Source organism: Perognathus longimembris, chromosome 12, assembly GCF_023159225.1.
Source record: "Perognathus longimembris pacificus isolate PPM17 chromosome 12, ASM2315922v1, whole genome shotgun sequence".
NCBI lineage: Eukaryota > Metazoa > Chordata > Mammalia > Rodentia > Heteromyidae > Perognathus > Perognathus longimembris.
Genome location: NC_063172.1, coordinates 2,505,743 through 2,525,107, shown reverse-complemented (window position 1 = coordinate 2,525,107; position 19,365 = coordinate 2,505,743). Strand labels below are relative to the sequence as shown.

General features: G+C 57.0%; 1 protein-coding gene across 1 annotated transcript in view; it reads right to left on the bottom strand.

Moving 5' to 3' along the window:
• Ago2 (argonaute RISC catalytic component 2) overlaps positions 1–19,365 on the bottom strand; it is a 59,808-nt gene that overhangs the window by 14,066 nt on the left and 26,377 nt on the right. Inside the window, exons 2-9 of the mRNA XM_048358450.1 lie at positions 18,639–18,834; positions 8,834–8,954; positions 5,170–5,351; positions 3,636–3,772; positions 1,923–2,057; positions 1,348–1,435; positions 559–706; positions 60–179 (exon numbers count right to left, since the gene is read on the bottom strand). Of these exons, the coding sequence (XP_048214407.1) occupies positions 60–179; positions 559–706; positions 1,348–1,435; positions 1,923–2,057; positions 3,636–3,772; positions 5,170–5,351; positions 8,834–8,954; positions 18,639–18,834 (1,127 nt within the window). The remainder of the gene's footprint in view (positions 1–59; positions 180–558; positions 707–1,347; positions 1,436–1,922; positions 2,058–3,635; positions 3,773–5,169; positions 5,352–8,833; positions 8,955–18,638; positions 18,835–19,365) is intronic.

Sequence of the window (19,365 nt, the reverse complement as noted above, 5' to 3'; positions counted from 1 at the left end):
CGTCAAAAGCCTCCGCGCCCTACCCCAGGGCCGCCCGCCCTCAAGAACACCGTGCTCACCAATTTGCTGATCTCCTCCTGCCGATCGGGGGCCGACCTGGCTGTGGCTCTGATCATGGTTGAGGTCTGATTGTCCGTTAACTTTTTTATACATCTCTGTCCGGCCACTATGTTACAGACCTAGGAAGAGGATGCAAGTCACCGGCAGCCGGGGAGGGGGCTGCCCCCAGGCTTTCCTCGCCGAGGAAGCACCTCCGCCCCAAGCTGGCATGGCGCAAACCCCCGCGGCCCGGCACCAATCCACCAGAGGTGCAGCCTGAGAGTGCTGGTGGGCACTAGGAGGAAATGTGCATGAACCTGGCTGCCCAAAGAACAGCCAGGGGAGACACAAAGGGCCTCCCGAGGCCGCCAGAAAGGGACGCCCGAGGAAAGAGGCCAAACACACCGCTCTCGGCCACATCTTCCCTGGGCCTACCATCCGACCTGCCCCATCCATCCTCCTGGCCCAATGTGGCCCCAGGGGCGAGCGGGTGGAACGGGGTGACGGGGAGCCACTTGCCTCCAAGGGAAGGTAGGTGTGTTTCTGCTCCTGCCCGACTTGTAAACATGGGAGGTGGGGGTAGCGCAGAACCAGCTTGTGCCTGTCCTTGAAGTACTGGGCCACCGTGCACTCCACCGTCTGCCCGCTCTCCTGCTGCAGCGGGAACCTGGGGGAGGAGGGAGGCGCTGAGGATCTCCGGGAGGAGCACCGGGGCCGCGTGTGCGCCCGCCGAGCCCGCCAGGGTGACCCGCGGAAAACGCCCCGCAACTCTGGGAATGGAAGCCAAGTCCTGACCTGCTCTCACGGCCCCCCTCCCCGCACCCGTCCCTTATACCCGCTGGGTCACAAACGAGTGACCGCCGCCAACTCCCCTAATGCGTAGTCTACAGAGAACTCAGGACGAGGCCGAATCTCGAAAGGCCACGACGGCGCTGACAGACAGGCAGCCTTGCCGCTCTGTCCAGGGTTGCCGGGGTCCAGGGAACGGAGGCCACAGGCACACGCCTCGCCACACTCGGCCTGCTGCTAACTAAGGCCCAGTCACCGCCTTGGTGTCTCCACTCTTCCACGTACACGGCCACGGGCAAAGCACTTTCCCTACAGGGCCCCCGTCCACTGCCGGCAGGTGACAATACGGCCCGGGACAGCAAGGGGTTCTTGAAGTGGAGACACACGCAGGCCGCCAGCGCGCACGCACCCAGGCCTGGCCGAAGCCCAGCACGGCCCGAGGAGCTGGGGGTCTCCCGAGCCATGAGCTGGGGGGGGGGGGGCAGGGGCGTGTGACACGGGAAAGGAGGGCCGGCTTACGTTTGGTGGCTGGCCGGCCTCCGGGTCACGTTGCAGACGCGGTACTTCCTCTTCATCTGCCCACAGTGCGTGATCTCCACCTTTAGACCTGAGACACAGGCGGAGGCGTCAGCCCCCACGTCCCGCTCCGCGTCACAGCCAGAGCTCGGGAGCCACACCTCGCCCTCCAGAATGTCCCCTCCTGCCCGTCAGCACCAAGGCCGCTAGGCCCAGCGTGCAGAGGGGCAGCTGGGCCCCGAGGGCGGGGCCGGGGCTCCCCACAGGCCAGCGCCATAGTTCAGGCTGCCAAAGCCAGGGCCGTGCTGCCTGCTGAAGGAAGGAGCAGCCTGGAAGCCCGGGGCCCCGCGGAATGGGGCCTGCACGTGTGTAGGGGGGCCTGGGGCGCTCACACAGGAGGGGGCCGCCACGCGGCTGGGCCGGGGGCGTGTCTACTCCTCACACCCAATCATCACTGAGTCACCGCTCCAGCTCTTCCGGGGGGGCCCCTCCTGCCCACCACCAGCACCCCCTCAATGGAGCCAAGAGGGGCGCAGCCCAGCCCCCAACCTGACGCCGCTTAGCCGGCGGGTCCTTACCTTTAATTTCTTTGGTAAACTTTACCCTTTGGGAATCTGTCAGAGGTTTTTGTTGTTCTTCAATACTTTTAAAATCCAAAACTTCACACACAAACTCAATCACTGGCTGGGCCTTGTAGAACGCCGTCGCGGACACTGCACAGGGGAAAGGAGGCAGAGACGAACGTCAGCGGCAGCAAGAGGAGGAGGACAGAGGCCCGGCAGATCCGCAGCGGCTTCCGCAGGCCACAGCCGGGACACAGCCTCTTTCCTCCCGCGGAGCTCACCCTGCGGCCCGGGTGCTCTGACGGTTTGGGGGCCCGTTCTGGGGCTGGCACGTGGCCTCCATGCTTCCCTGACCTCACGCTCATGGCTAGCACTATGCCACTAGAGCCACAGCTTCACCCATGACTTATTTTGTTTAGTTTCTTTGGCCAGTCCTGGGGCTTGGACTCAGGGCCTGAGCACTGTCCCTGGCTTCTTTTTGCTCGAGGCTAGCACTCTGCCACTTGAACCACAGCACCACTTCCGGCCATTTTCTATATATGCGGTGCTGGGGAATCGAACCCAGGGCTTCATGTAAAGGAGGCGAGCACTCTTGCCACTAGGCCACATTCCCAGCCCATGCCTGACTTTTTGGTAGCGTACTGGAGGTTGAGTGTCTCATGGACTTTCCTACTTCCACCTGTTTCCCTCGGATCTCAGCCTTCCGAGTAGCTAGGTTGACGGCCGTTGGCCGCGGGGGCCCGGCTTCACGCTCTAGTCTCTGGGATGGGAAAGCCCACATCTCACACCCAATGGCCCAAGAACACACTGAGCCAGCGGGGGAATCCGCACTCCTGCCCCACGGCAGTAAGGGATTGGCGGAATCTAAAGATTTAACTCACTTTCTAACCTATCTTAACAGATCCTGACAGTCACAATCCTCGGACTTTAACAGACCGCCTGACCATCTTCTGCACGGGCTTCTGAGATCTGACCTCTGTGTAGCAGTTTTGGCATAAATGCATCTCTGAGCAAGACACACCACCTAGGCCTTTCTAGGATTTTTAAAAATAAGCACTAATGGCTCGCATCACTAATCCTAGCTACTCAGGATGCTGAGATCTAAGGCCCGAGTGGGAAATTCTGGGAGACTCCCATCTCCAATGAATCACCAGAAACATAGAAGCGGAGCTGTGGCTCAAGCAGTAGAGTGCCAGCCTTGCGCAAGAAAAACTCTGGCACAGCACCCAGACCCTGAGTTCAAGCACACGTATGACGCGCACGCGTGCACACACAAGCGACAAGAGAGCATCGGTCTTTAGCAGAGGGGATGTAGGGGTCTCCTGAGAGAGGGGCAGCAGTGTCAGGTGTGGTTTAGGTACAGGGTCGCCCAGAAGGCTCATGTACTGAGTGAAGACTCTGTCCCCAATGCCACCTTCAGAAGCAGGGCCCTTGGGAAGCGACTGGGTCGTGAAGACTTTGCTATCAATGGATTACTCCACCCGTGGTGGATCACTAACTTCACGGCAGGGAACGGAGCTGGGGCCTGGTCTCAGGAAGCAGGTCTCGGAGGCGTGTCTTCCTCACCAGTCTGAGGGGCTGGCACCGCCCCCCCTCCCAGGAATCCCGACTCGCATGTGAGAACCACAGAGGTGACAGCGGCCAGGGGCCACGCGTCCCACATCCACGAAGGCTGTGGTCGGCCCGGTCTCGAGGGACTCGCCGTGGAGGCCCCAGGGCTTCGCTTACCGTCAATGTTCAGCATCATCTTCCACAGAGAAGGTCGGACGGACTGGTGGAAGCCGAACCACACTTCCCGGCCCCCGCCCAGCGGGTTGGAACAGCCCTCGGACGCGGTGAAGAAGGAGCGGCCCACGGGCGTGTACCTGCAAGCCAGAGGCCACCCTGAGCAGACGCGCAGCCAGAAGGGGCGGCGGCACCCCCCCCCCCCAACACACGGGGTCGTTCCTGCGTATCCTACGAAATCCGTGTTGATTAGCACGCCACGCTGGGTGTGTGTGTGTGGGGGGGGGGGGGGATGGACGACCCAGGGGCCTTTCTTATTGGGCCAAGACCCACCGTGGCTGCAGCTTAGCCACACAACCCAGGCCCATTCTCCACGTTTCCTGCGAAGAGCGAGGTACAGCGACAGCTCAGGCCTGTGTGTGTGTGTGGGGGCTCCCCACCCCGAGCACCCTCATCTAAGATCTTCCCGCTCACTTTCCACCTCCCAGTATGAGCAGCTGAGCGCGTCACCGCAGAGTCACCACGGAGTGGAACTGCGGTGGTAGGGACAGCTCGATGACCGTGTGACAGGCCCGCGGGGTCCCAGGCCTCAGGGAGAGAGAGGCTGGGGTTGGCTTCCCTCCTCGAGCGCCGGAGGGGCAGCAGAGCTCTCTGCTCTCAGGGCCTGAGCTTGCATTGGGGGGGGGGGGGGATGGGGAGGGCCGAGGAACTCCGCGTGGGACACCCCTCACGTCAGGGCAACTGTGCACAGCGGTCCCCGGGCAGAGGGCGCCCGGCCACAGAGGACAGCGTGTCCCGTGGGCTCCCACATGGGCGACTGGGCCACCGAAGACCTGTGCCACCCCCTCCCACCCCACGCGGGGCCAACGTGACTCCGGGTGGGCTGTCCCACGGTGACAAGGCCACACCCATGGCCCGTGCACGTCCTACTTGAGATGTGTAGCTTTCCTCCCCTGATGGTACCGTTAACGAGAACGAACGGCAAGAACTCAGAAAAGAAAAATCATAGTAACGTCTGCCACTCGATTAAAAATAGACTGTATTCTGGCAACGGCGCGCGCGCCTCCTGCCAAGGGTTCTGAGCGCTGATTCGGTGACACGCCGGGCCCTGCCAGGGGTGGCAGCCGGTCCTGGCTCTGCCATCGCTACGCGTGAAGCGCAACGTCAGATTTAGGCTTCTGCTCTCTCTGGCGTTTAGGTCCTTGTGTGTGTGCACGTGTGTGTGTGCACGTGTGTGTGTGGGGGCCTCGCCCCCACAAGCCGGTTTCATGAAGCTCCCGCACAGGGGCCGCGGTCACCTCCCCACTCTGGTGGTGGCAGGCGCCGCCAGGGAGAAGCTTCCTCAAGGGTGGGGCCCCATTCTGTGCCGGGCGCCCAACAGGACAGTGGCAGGGGCCTCGACGCCCCGGAGGAGACGGGGCGAGCCCTCCGCGCTGGGCGGACAACGCGCGCGATTCCTTTTCCTAGGACACGCGTCCGTGCGCGCGTCGGTCCGGCCTTCCCCACGGAACACCCCCGTGGCCGCCCCGCGCCTCACCTCATGGAGGGCAAATGCCGCATGACCACATCCAGGGCCTGGATCGTCTCAAAGGGGACGCTGGGCAGCCGTCCCGAAAGTGCATCGTGTAAGGCCTGCAGGCTCACGCAGGACACCCACTTGATAGACACCTTGAAGATGCGGTCCTTGCCTTCCCCCGGCAGCGTGACCTCCAGCTCCATCTGCGGACACAAGGACACGCGGTCACTCCTCCCCGGAGGCCGCCCAGGACGGGCGGGCGAGTTCACCGCGGGCCTCTGCGGGCCCACACGGCACTCGGTGCAACCAAGAAGCCGACTCCCGAGCTCTCTCAATCTCAGCCCTTTCTTACAGACGGACTTCCATCGCTCACACGAGCGAGGGAGCTCGCGTCACATCTCGGCACCTCTGTGCCATCACCCCTTCTCCCCGTTAATTTCGTTCTTCCTTTTTGTCAGTCCCAGGGCTTGACTCAAGGCCCGGGCGCGAGATAGCCCTGAGCTTTTGTGTTCGAAGCTGGCGCTCTACCACTCTGAGCCACAGCGAAGCTTCCAGTTTTCTGGTGGCTAACTGGACACAAGAGCCTTACAGACTATTCTGCCTGGAACAGCTCTCAACCACGGCGCTGCTCAGATCTCATCCTCCCGAGGAGAATTACAGGCATGAGCCGCCAGGGCCCAGCTCTGCCTAGCCATTTCTAACGAATGCACGTGGTTACCTGCGGCCAGCGTGTGGGACCGACACGCGCCGTGGGCTAGCCCAGCACAACTACCCACCCTCCACCCTCCCCGCTGGACCACCTGCACATGCCCGGCCGCCTGGAGGCCAGGCTGCCTTTGTCGGCTTGCTCAGCCCAGGACACAGGGCCAGGTTACGTCATCCCTGGGCCGCGGGCCCACCCGACCGTGGAGCGCAAACCCCTCCGGTGACCCCCCCACAGCTCTGCAAGGCGCCAACGAGCCGGCCCCACGTTTCTGACAGGCCACGGACTGTGTACGCTGGGCCCTCAAAGGCCCAAACATCCCAGCAACGGGGCTCAACCGGCCACCACTCGTGGGGTGACAGAAGCAGATGTGCAGACAGCGGAGGCCAGGCGCCCCCTGCCCCGGGTCTCCAGTGCTTGACACAGCACCCCTACTCACACCTGTGCTTAGCCTTTATGTCAGGCCAATAGTTGTGAGTACCCAGCACGCTTACTGGTTCGCTGGCCTACTCACCCACCAGCTCACGCTTACAGACAGAGGCCTCCGAGGACTTAGGGGTGTGCGTGTAAGAGAGACAGACAGACGAGAGACAGACAGCGAGAGACCCGCTGTGTCTTCCTCAACCCTCGACTGTACACCTGCTGTCTGCCGAGGTGCTGGCATCTTCACCGGGCCTAGGCTGAGGTCCACCTTTAGACAGGACGGACCTCACACATCTGAAACACCTGTGCCCTGCCACCATGAACTTCCCTAACAACCCACTGTGGTGCCCTCTGGTCTCCACCCCCACTGTGGAGGAGGCAACTGGGGTCCGGAAGATCGCAGTTTGAAGCCACTATTAAAAAAAAAAAAAAAAAAGCCAAAACTGGAGGATCTATGGCTCAAGGGGCAAAGTGTTAGGCTTGAGCACAAAAGCTCAGGGACAATGCATCTAGACCCTGAGTTCAAGCTGCAGGACGGACGGACACACACACACACACACACACACGTACGTTGCTCAGACCACGGAGCAAGAACATGAGGCACACCAGGGTGTGATCAGAGAGGGCCTGGCTTTGGCAGGGCGGAGGTGGGAGGTCACTGCACATGGGCAGAAAGCTGGTTCCCCTGACAGAGCGGCCGCCCTTCCCTCCACTGGCACAGAAATGGCCTGATGCCCTGTGGCGGTGAGCGTGTGTGAAAGCCCAGCACTGCCAACGGGGGGGGGGGGGGGGGGAGGGGCCTGCGAACCCCTCATTGCTACCACACCAGTGAGGAGAGAGCAGGGGTGTTTTCCCATGCGAGCACAGGCTTATTTATTTACACTGTTCAGAACAGCCCCGACTCTGCCTTCCCACCCCCCTGGCAGGCAGGGTGCCCTCGGGGCTCTCTGGAGAGCTGGCCTCGTCTAGGTCTGTGTGCCATCACCCAGCCCCCCCCGGGGGCCCAACTAGAAGAGCAGTTGCAGCCCCTACAGCCTGGCCTTGAACATCACCCAGGCCGGCTGGGTGCCCAGGGTTGCAGAGGGAAGAACCGCCCGGTACGGTGACGCTCCGCTGAACCAGAGGGGGCTGGCACCAGCCCCAAGACTCCCGGCCCCCAGCGGCTGGCACACAGTCCGCATCCGCCCAGCCGGGCCCGAGCAGCTGCAGGGCTTCCTGCCCTGAGCACCGCCGACCGAAGCACGTCGGGGTCCGAACCACAGGGCGAGAGGCACCGCCTGGGCAGAGTGTGCGCGCACGTGTACGTGCGTGTGCGCACACGTGCCCAGCTTCATCGAGCAAGGACTCACTCCCACACCTCTCCCTGACCAGAAGCCTGCGTACCTCCCACTGGACCGGGAGCCCGCGACATGACCTCGCTAAGGCCCTGGATTCCCAGGTGCTCGCAGGGGCTCGGCTCAGGAACCGCACAGGCAGGCAAACGCCTTACGGGGGCCCTCCCCAGGGAGAAAGTGCCCCCCACCACCATCCCAGCCCCTGCTGAGCCTCTAAGCAGGGGCCCGGCTAATGGACTCGCGGTGATTTCTCTCCGGCTACAGGCCAGGTAAAGAACAAGAGGGCAAATGAGAAAGTAGGAGGCCGGCAGCACGCCCCCCCCCCCCCCCCAGGCAGGACAAGACCCTCAGGACGGCCACGGGGCTTGGCGTGGGGAGATGGCTTACACCCTCTTCCCCTCCCTTCCCCGCCTGCTGTTTGCTCCCAGGAGGACGTGGACTTTAACAGGAGGCCCCTCCCTAACCCCCCCACCCAGGAAACTCTCCAATGCCCCTCCCAGTGCCTAGCCATAAACCCACACAAACAACACTGTGAACGGCTCCTTCCGCGCTTCTTTCTCATGTAACAAAAACAAGTGAGCAGCTGGGCTGGGGGCTCACGCCTGCCATCCCAGCCACTCAAGAGGCTGAGATCTGAGGGTCACGGTTTGAAGCCAGCCTAGGCACGAGAGAGACTCTTCTCTCCAATTAACCCCAGAAAGTCGGAGTGGCACACCCCCAGCCTTGACAAAAAAAAAAAAAAAAAGCTCAGGACCAGCACTCAGGGTCTAAGTGCAACCCGAGATAAACACACAGAACCATCCCCACCAACCCCCCAGGAGCAACCTCGTGTTCAAGTGATGACTTCTGGGCAGGAGTCGCATCACTGTTTAAATAAAGCTGCCACAAGGATAGACGGGGCAAAAGGAGGTGTGCTACCATAACCATGACGGCGTTCAGATGAGTGGCTGCCTAAAGACGCCATGTTCACAGGTGCTACCAGCACCTGTCCCCGGGCAGCACGGGCTCCCCACTCTTGTTTGGGAGGGGCCTGGAGCTTGCTGGCCAGGGGGTGGGAGGTGTGGTAAATGGTACTCACCACGCCCCCCCCCCCCCCCCACAGACACACCACAAACCACCGGGTGAGGAAAGGAGGTTTAATGGCTCTCCTACGGTGCACAGCAATCATTAACTACCTTGTAGAGGAGTTTCATTCCGGCACGCCACGCCCGCAACCCGGTCTTACCTTATCCCTCCCAATCGGAAGGGGCATGGCTGTGTATAGATTCTTCCTTCCGTCAAACACTGGCTTCCGATCCCCAAAGATCTGTGTTTTAAAGTGCTGGACCATGTGCTCCACTATTTCCCTGAAACAGATAAAGACAGCATCCAGGCAGAGTCAACTGTCAGGAACCCACAGAAAACGCAATGCTTACCCATTCCCAAGCCACCCTGTAACACAGGAGCTTAGTCTTGCAGCTCAGGACTCTTGCAGAAGGACTGACTGTCCACCCAGAACCTGATGTGGGTTTGTGTGCGGGTGCGCGGTCGCACTGTCACGGGAGAACTTGCTAAGGTGCTGCACATGCAGACAGCAGAACTTCCAGAAGGTCTGGAAGAAGGGCCCCAGCAGGCCCAGAAGAGTGGTGCTGCTGGGAGCTGCAATCACACACCCCGCCTCTGCGGGAGTGCATTACCTTCTCTCCACAATGACATCACGCGGGCCCGGGGACGGGCTCGGCCTCTGGCTCTCACGCCTGTAATCCTAGCTACTCACGAAGCTGAGATCGGACAACTGCAGTTCAAACCCGGTCAGAGCAGGAAAGTCCATGAGATTCTCCTCTCCATATGACCACCAAAAAGCTCCAAGTGGAGCCGTGGCCCAAGTGGCAGAGTGCCGGCCTTGAGCAAAAATCTCAACGACAGCACCTAGGCTCTGAGTTCAAGTCTCAGTACAGGCATGCCCACAAAAGCATGTTGGGGTGTTGCTTCCCTTACACCTGGACCCCGTTACGAGGCCTTCAAGTTGTATCAAAGCCCAGTCAAGTCTGCCCTGCCGAGTCGCAGCAACAGATGTTTGTTACCATGGGGGGGGGTGGTGGTGGAGGGGAGGACCTGGGGCTGACAGGCCTCCCACTTGCGCCCCCAGCAGTGCCCACGCCAGGTCTGCCGGGGAGGGGCCTGCCCATGGGTCGATGGCACTGGCGGCCATCATAACACGCTCTTGCCAAAACCAAGGTGAGGCCGGCCAGAGCCCCGGAGAGCAGGCTGGGGACTGTTGAGGGGAGTCAGGCTGACTCCGTCTCAGATTGACGAGGGCAGAAGCTGACTCCATCTCCACTAAGGTCCTCCCCGCCCCCCAGCCCCCAGCTTCGGGGCTGAGGGCCGCGCCCTGTCGGCTGGGAATCCGGGGAGGGTCCCCCCACTCCTGTGATAAGAAACTGCTTGACCACCGGCGTTGTGGAATGTTCCAGGCCAACAATAGTACTCCGCCCCCAAGATTAAAGTGTATCCGCCTGCATCCTGTGGGGACCCGCCAAATTCGTGTGCCAAATAACTAAAATGATAAGTTGGTTCAAACAGATACTATGTGGCAGACTGTAATACCACTGGCCACCTGCGTGTGACCTGGCATGCCCTGTAAGTGTTGTCACCTCATTGGCCACCTGCGTGTGGCCAGGCTTGGCTATGTGGGTTTTTTTTTCCTTTTTAAACCCCTGCTTGAGTGGCCTCGTGGTCCCAGTGGCAGCGCCTGAGTCCGCCCTGCGTCCCTGGCCGGTCAGCCCGCTTTTTGCTTCCCCAATAAATCCATCTTTTTAGTTGAGGCTCTGTGTGGTGGACTCTTGGAGGAACGGGGACTCCTCCCCTCCCTTGAACCTGCGGGGGGAGTGTCCTGGCGGCAGAGGTGGCCGGGCTGTGGCAGACAGACAAGCAGCTCAGGACAGACCTGCACATCCACAACAGACAGACAGACAGACAAGCAGCTCAGGACAGACCTGCACATCCACAACAGACGGACAGACAGACAAGCACCTCAGGACAGACCTGCACATCCACAACAGACAGACAGACAGACAGACAAGCACCTCAGGACAGACCTGCACACCCACAACAGACAGACAGACAGACAGACAAGCACCTCAGGACAGACCTGCACACCCACAACAGACAGACAGACAGACAAGCAGCTCAGGACAGACCTGCACACCCACAACAGACAGACAGACAGACAAGCAGCTCAGGACAGACCTGCACATCCACAACAGACGGACAGACAGACAAGCAGCTCAGGACAGACCTGCACATCCACAACAGACGGACAGACAGACAAGCAGCTCAGGACAGACCTGCACACCCACAACAGACAGACAGACAGACAGACAAGCAGCTCAGGACAGACCTGCACATCCACAACAGACGGACAGACAGACAAGCAGCTCAGGACAGACCTGCACACCCACAACAGACAGACAGACAGACAGACAAGCAGCTCAGGACAGACCTGCACATTCACAACAGATGGACAGACAGACAAGCAGCTCAGGACAGACCTGCACACCCACAACAGACAGACAGACAAGCAGCTCAGGACAGACCTGCACATCCACAACAGACGGACAGACAGACAAGCAGCTCAGGACAGACCTGCACACCCACAACAGACAGACAGACAGACAGACAGACAGACAAGCAGCTCAGGACAGACCTGCACATCCACAACAGACAGACAGACAAGCAGCTCAGGACAGACCTGCACATCCACAACAGACAGACAGACAGACAAGCAGCTCAGGACAGACCTGCACATCCACAACAGAGCCAGAGTGGGGAGGGAGTAACTGTGGCCACCAGCATGCCCCATCTTCACGAACGCCAGGGGCCTGCGCGGCCCACGTCCACCAGAAGGAAGCTGGCCCAATCCTGCCGGCCAAGCCTCACCCAACGAGACACCGGCCCACGGGAGCCAGCGGGCGGCCCGGACCACGGCCCTGAGTCCCTGCTGCCCCAGCTCCCCCCACGGGTGAGAAAAACACCTCGTCCCTCCCGTGAGGTCAGCCCAGCCGGGGGACGGAGCCCTTTCCCTCCTCTTCTCTCCCTGCAAAGCGGCACGTAGACCCCCTCCCCCCCCCCCCCCCGTCCCTGCCCAGCTCCCGTAGCCCAGGTAACCGGAGGCTCCCCCGGCTCCGAGGTCACTTCCGCACCCACGGTGCGCACGCCCCGTCCTCACCCTCCCCTCCGCCATCGCTCTCCACCCCACGTCCTCTCCGCACCCGACGCGCGGGTGCCCCCGGTGCCGCGTGGTGTCTCCTCAGGCCCCACGCTCGTCCCGGCCTTACCACCCCCACCAAGCCCCACCCGGCACGCCTGCGCTCCCCGAGGGCCGGGGCTGAGACCCACCGTGCCAGCAGCCTGAGGCTGGAGTCCAGGCACTGGCGTGGGGCTTCGCGTAGCACAGAACACTACCTCTGCTGCCTCCTCCACCGTGGCTGACCACGGCGGTGCGGAGACACACCTGTGTCCACGCGAGACGGTGAAGAGGAGCGTGTGCGCGGGCGGGAGGGCTCAGGGTGCCCTCGGGTAGCCGGGCCGGGCCGGCTCTGGCCGCAGCGTAGGAGCTGCAAGCCGGTGCCACTCCTGAGCATCGCACGGGCATGGCGGCGACGGCGGCGGCAGGGGCGGCCAGAGGACAGCCGCGGCGATCGCCCTCAGCCGCGCCCACGAGGACAGTCGCCCGCACGCCGTGTGGACGTGTGATCGGAGCCTCCACAGCCCAGGAGCTGTCTGTGCGCGCCTCCCCCAAAGTAGGCCGGCAACCCCATCTGGGGGACGTCGCGAGCTAGAGACCAAAGGAGAGCCCCAGAGACCTGCGGCGAGGAGAAGACGCTTCGTGCAGGAGCACGGTCGCGCGGTCGCCCTGTCGCCAGGGCGCACACAGGTAAAGGCCCTCACTGTCATGTTCTGGGCAGGCTGGCCGTGCCCAGCTGTTGGGTTTGACAGATGTGGGCGGTGTGTCCTCCGACCTCTGTTCTTTCTCCGGAAGGTGAGGGAGCCTTCTGCAGCAAGCATGCAGCACAGGCACTGGCCCGCACGCGCACCGGAGCTGGCCCCTGGTGAAGGGGCAGCTCCCCGTTGCCTCCTGCGCTGCACACCTCCGAGGGACACAGGAGGCAGCCCGCCCGCCTTTGGCACGAAGAAACTCGTGGTTGCCGAGAGAAGGGAACCCTGTGGGCCAGGCCCTGCGTCCATTCTAGGCCCTGGCCTTAGAGCCATTGCCAAGCTCCGACCCCGAGGTCAGGGACATTGGAAAGCAAGTAAGGGCCCAAGAGCTCAATGGCGGACGCAGAGCTGCAGAGGGGTAGGAATGCCCGACAGGGCACCGGCAAAGCAGCAAGTGGACTCCTTCACCGTCTGTGTACACAATAGACAGCTAGCAAACCGAACGCCGACGTGTACCGAAGGGAAGCCAGGCACAGAGACAGATCTGGAGCTGGCCCCCAGGACAAACTAGGCCTGCTGAGCTGCTACAACAGACAGGTGATTCGTACAAATACATACACCAAGGTCATCAGGGGGAAAAAGTGCGCGCCGGGACAGAGAAATCATGAGAGCGGAGGTGGGGGGGGGGGGCACGGCAACCCCGCCTGATGGGCGCGGGCAGAGGTGCACCGAGGAGGCCAAGTGCTCGGGACCCCCCCCCCCCCCCCGCAGAGGCCTGCAGCACAGAGAGGGCACAGCCCGCCCCAAAGCCTGCACACCTGGGCTACTGGGCACGACTGGCAACTCTACACGGGAGCAAACGCGGCAGCCAAAGAGACCGGAAATAATCAAAGGCCGAGCCGGGTGCCGGTGGCTCACACCTGTAATCCTAGCTACTCAGGAGGCTGAGCTCGGAGGACAGCAGCTCGAAGCCAGCGGTTAGAAGCCGGTGCGGGCAGGAGAGTCTCAGTGAGACTCTCTGATTAACCTCTCAAAAACTGGAAGCGGGGGCTGGGAATATGGCCTAAGGGAAACAGTGCTTGCCTTGTATACATGAAGCCCTGGGTTCGATTCCTCAGCACCACATATATAGAAAACAGCCAGAAGTGGTGCTGTGGCTCAAGTGGCAGAGTGCTAGCCTTGAGCAAGAAGAAGCCAGGGACAGTGCTCAGGCCCTGAGTCCAAGGCCCAGGACTGGCCAAAAAAAAAAAAAAAGAAAGAAAGAAAGAAAAAGAAAAAAAGAAAAAACTGGAAGCGGTGCTGTGGCTCCCGTGGTAGAGTGCTAGACTTGAGCACAGAGAGGCTCAGAAACTGGATCCCGAGTTCAAGCCCCACAACTGACCCACCCCCCCCGCAAAAAAATTGTTCAGAAAGGGGCAGGGGAGCAGGAAAGAGCAATAGACACGATAAATTTGACTAAAACACCTTATATAGAAATATCACAATGAAGCCCTTTTGTACAATTAAAAAACACTTCAAGTTGGGGATTATTCTCAGCACACGAGAACTATCATTGTTGGCATTATTATCTCAAAAAAAGCAAAGGCTCCGTAATAGCCAAAATATTCTAATGAAGAATCAATTTGAATATCTGACTCAAGACTTGGGACCAGCATCTACAGCCACCTCTTAAAATGTATAAACTAGACTCCATCAGAATCGAAGCATCTGTAAAGAGACACTTCACTAGAGAAGAGATAAAAATGGCAAAGAAACATATGAGGAAATGTTCAACATCCCTGGCAGTAAAGGAAATGCAAATAAAAACAACCCTGAGATACCACCTCACCCCAGTTAGAATGGCCTATACTCTGAACTCAGGCAACAACAAATGCTGGAGGGGGTGCAGGGAAAGAGGAACCCTTCTCCATTGTTGGTGGGAGTGCAAATTAGTACAACCACTTTGGAGAACAGTATGGAGGTTTCTCAAAAAGCTCAATATAGACCTACCCGATGACCCAGCCATACCTCTCCTAGGCATCTATCCTGAACAGCAAAACCTAAGATATCAAAAAGACATTTGTAGGGCTGGGGATATAGCCTAGTGGCAAGAATGCCTGCCTCGGATACACGAGGCCCTAGGTTCGATTCCCCAGCACCACATATACAGAAAACGGCCAGAAGCGGCGCTGTGGCTCAAGTGGCAGAGTGCTAGCCTTGAGCGGGAAGAAGCCAGGGACAGTGCTCAGGCCCTGAGTCCAAGGCCCACGACTGGCCAAAAAAAAAAAAAAAAAAGACATTTGTACTTCCATGTTTATCACGGCACAATTCACAATAGCCAAAATATGGAAACAACCCAGATACTCCTCCACAGATGAATGGATCCAAAAAATATGGTACCTATACACAATGGAATACTACATAGCGATTAGAAATGGTGAAAAAGTGATATTCTCAGGGAACTTGAACTTGAACAAATAATGTTGAGCGAGACAAGCCTAGAACACAGAAAACAAAAGGGCATGATCTCCTTGATATATGACTGTTAAGGAGGGGGGAGGGGGAGACAGCAGAGACCAGGTCTGCGAAACCAAAAACTTCTTGTCAAATGGTATTTCCCACAGGTTTGGGTCAGCGACCCTCCATCATGTAACTAAAACCAAACAACTACTCAACATATAAAGGTCAAAAATAGACCTCTCAGTGGATCACAATAGCTCAAAAGCTATGTATGTACATTCATATAAGACTATTGTCGACATATTGTCTACTGTCGACATTACATTACATTACATTACATTTAAAGCCCTAGGTGAATTTTCTTTGGCGTAGGCCACGTGGCTACTGTATATGTTCTTGGTACATTGTGTATTGTATATATGTGTACCTGACCTAGGGAAGGGAGAGAAAAACAGGGTGTAAGATATCACAAGAAGTGTACACACTGCCCTACTATGTAACTGTACCCCCCTTGTGCACAACACCTTGTCAAAAATTTTTGTTTAATTAATAAATAAATTAAAAAAAAAAAAAGAATTGAAGCATTTGGCTGGGTGCTGGTGGTTTCTGTCTCTACTCCTACTGAGGAGGCTGAGATCTGAGGATCGCAGTTCAAAGCCCGCCCAGGCAGGAAAGTCTGTGAGACTGTTATCTCCATTAACCACCAGAAAACAAGAAGTGGCGCTGTCACAGCGGTAGAGCACTAGACTTGAGCAAAAGAGCTCAGGAAAAGTGTGCCTAGGCCCTGGGTTCAAGCCCCAGAACCAGAAGAAAAAAAATTGAAACATTTTACCATGACAAAACCCCTAATACAACTAAACTATATGCTTTAAAAGAAGAAAAAAAGCCGATCCCATGACAGCAGGCTCTGTTTGGACAGCAGTTATTTGGGGAGGACGGGGGACAGCAGCAGAGGGTAAACATGGTTGGAGCTCACTATGTCATCAAAATAGAATAAGGAACCCTGTTGAAATTAAGGAGGGGAAGGGGAAGACTGATTTCAAAACATTGTATATACCTGTAGCGCCGTCACAGTGCAACTTCTCTAAAACAATTAATGTGCACTAATAAAACAGCAATAAGAAAAAGTATGATTGACAAAAAACTATACGGTCCTATATATTTACAAAAGCTAAAGGCTAAAAATGTTTTACCCACTAAAAGACGTGGCACACTTCAGACTGGAAGGAAAAATTCCAACGTATTATTTATTCAAATGAACTCCAGGAAATGGAAACATAGGTTTGTTGTGGGTTTTTTGTTTTTCTGGTTGTTGTTCTTATTGCTGTTGGTGGTGTTTTTGTTTTGTTTTTCTTTTAGGAGGGACACAAGGGGGTACAGAAATTGAGGGAGAAGGGTGGACCAAAAAAATGCATGGTATTATGTGGGAGGAGGTAACAAGTTGAACTGCCTTACGTATGAATCTGTAATCCCTCTGCACCACACTTTGACAATAATGTGCTCACCACCTGACTTAGGAAATAACAGCCCCTCCGTACAACACCTTAGTAACGACAGTAAAATTGTATTTAAAAAAATAAAACGACGCTAAAATAGTGAAACTAACTAAATAAGTCCCAACACAGAGGCTTGCGCTGAGGATCTGCTGAGTACTCCTACAAATCAACAGTAGGACAAATAACCAGACACCCTGCTAGAAACAACAGAACACTATTTAACATATGAATACAATGTGAACTTAAGCATAAGGAAAGATGTGTGCCAATTACTAGCAAAATGAAAACTTGAGGGCTGGAGTTGTGGCTCAGAACAAACACCTGCCTGGCAAACCTGAGATCAATCCTTACTACAGAATGTTAACAACACGACCACGAGGGATCGTGACACACCCACCCAAACGGCAAAAACCAGAACAGATGGGCCACATCAGGTACCAGCGATGGCATGGAACCACTAGAACTAACAAGCTGCCGATGGAGGCAAGAGGGTAGTTCACTGGCTTTGCTAACTCGCTGTAGGACAGGTTCACAGGCAGTGAGGCTACACTTATCTTGGTGAGTCTGCCACCAGGCGACTACGAGAAAGGAAGGGGGTGAGAAAAGCCATCTTTTCTACCAAAATTGGTTGCTTTAAAGTTCCTGCTTGTGGAAAACGGACGGACCTAGAATAAGTCGTGTGAAGTGAGGTAAGCCGAGCTCAGAGAGACAAACGGCGCGTGTCTTCTCTCACATGCAGAAGCTAGCTCTAAATCACACCAGGACATAGTACATTATACAGGACTAGGTCTCACACCCAGTGAGACCACAGGAGAGAAACACAGAGGCGCAAGGCCTATGTGCATCTGATCAGATAAAATAATATTTTATCAAAATGAACTCCAGGAAATGGAAACAAGAAAAACCAAATGTCCCTGCATGTTTGCTGGTGACCAGTGTGACTCGAGCCTATAATCCTAGCTACTCAGGAGATCGAGATCTGAAGATCACGGTTGGAGCTAGCTGAGGCAGGGGAGAGTTTATGAGACTCTTGTCTCCAGTTAACCACCAAAAAGCTGGGCACAGAGCCGTGGGTCAAGGGGGAGGGTGCTACGCTAGCCTTGAGTACAGAAAGCTTTGAGACAAAACACTGGCCCCCCGAGCTCAAGCCCCACAACCAGAACACACATACACAATAAGTTCTTGCTTTGGCCTGGTGGCTTGGGTCTCGTTGATTCTTCTGCTAAGACAACGTCAGTAAAAGAAGAAAGGGAAAGAGAGGAATTACTTTGAGATGAGGAAGGATTTTTGAAAGGTAAAATTCTGTCTTCACTGTTCCAAGAAGAAATTAAGCCTCACCTCAGATTGTTCAAGAAATAGTAGAGGGTGTGGGTGCATTTTGAGATTGACTTTAAGGGTCACCTTATGTAGATACATCTTACCCTCTTCAAACTAGCCAATCACAAGCGGATTGTGAACCTGAGCTCAACCAATCCAAGCAGAGGAGAGGGGCCTGCTATGTTAGGGATAAATAGGGAGCAGTCTGCTTGCGCCGGTGCTTGCTAGCCAGGTTTCTGGCTGGTGGCGTACCCTTCAGTGCAAATACTGTATATTTTGCCTGAGACGATTCTTTGTCTTCATGTCTATCGATATAACTCTGGTGGCTCTTGGAGAGTATATTTATAATAAAGTGCATGTCTACCAGAAAAATGAGCAAAAATATCCACAGCAGCTCTATGCGCAAGGGCCCCAGCCTAGATCACACAAGTATAGAAAAGGAAAATAGAACATTAAATTAGGAAACACAATAATAACATTTCTTGGTAATAAAGATAAGCTTACAAGATGTTTCAAATAACAAGGCCAAATAAAATCAGCAAGACCCAAAGAGACACTGTATCTTACTGCTTGGTTTCTATGAATAGGAAAATAATTCCTGATAACAGACATCAGAACCCAGTGTGACTCTGGGGACAGGGAAGTGGTTGGAAGAAGATCGTGGGTAGACACACCTGTCGATCTCACTGAGCCAGAACTGACCATGTATTTCACTGTACGCAACTCAGACCTCATTTTCCAAAAAGCAAATGCAACAGAAACTGAGAGAGAAAGTCAAGGGTGCTCTGAGCACTGTTTTTTTGGGGTGTGTGCACAGACCACCCACAGAAGTCAAGCACAAAGGGAAGATGAACCAAATACCTGTTAACTCTCCTTGGGCATTTCTCTGGCTTGATATCCAATTCATAGTGATAGATGTCAATTTTGGGGATGTCCATTTCAAAGAAATTGGCCTGTAGTTTGATTGTTCTTCCCGAGGTCCCGAAGTCGGGCCGCGGTGGAGGTTTGAAGGCATATCCGGGGATGGGTGTCGCTGAAGGGGCAGGGGCGGCAAGCACTGCAGAAAGAGCAAGAGAGACATCCGTTAGCGGGAGGGCCGGCTTGTTCCTTGGTGTTCTAACAGAGCTTGACCCTCCCCGCCCCCCTCCCCCGGGGGGCTGGCCACCGGCACACCCGCACGAACACCCAGGTGCTCCCAACAGCACCTCCCCACGGTCCCACCAGAAGCAGACCCCCACCCCTACCTGGCAATCACGGGACCCTCTAACTATCTGGCTCGAGGGGCCCCGGAGGGCAGCTCGGCTCTCGTGGCTCCTTGCACTGTGAAACCCGTCCTCTCCAAACGCTCCTCAGCGCCCGCCCTTGCTCTGCCCACCCCCGTCCCGGGCTTCCTGTGTCCAGCCCCGCCCCCTCAGCACCTCACCGGAGGCTGGGGGCTGGCACTGCAGTGGTCAGCAGTGGCTCCTGCGGCACCCCCCCCCGCCCCCGCTCACTCTTATCTGCTTTTCTCACCAGGACCCCCTCCCCTCCTGTCCACTTTCTCTGCCCGATGCAGCTTGGGGGGAGGGGAGGGGTCCTGCCCCGTGGC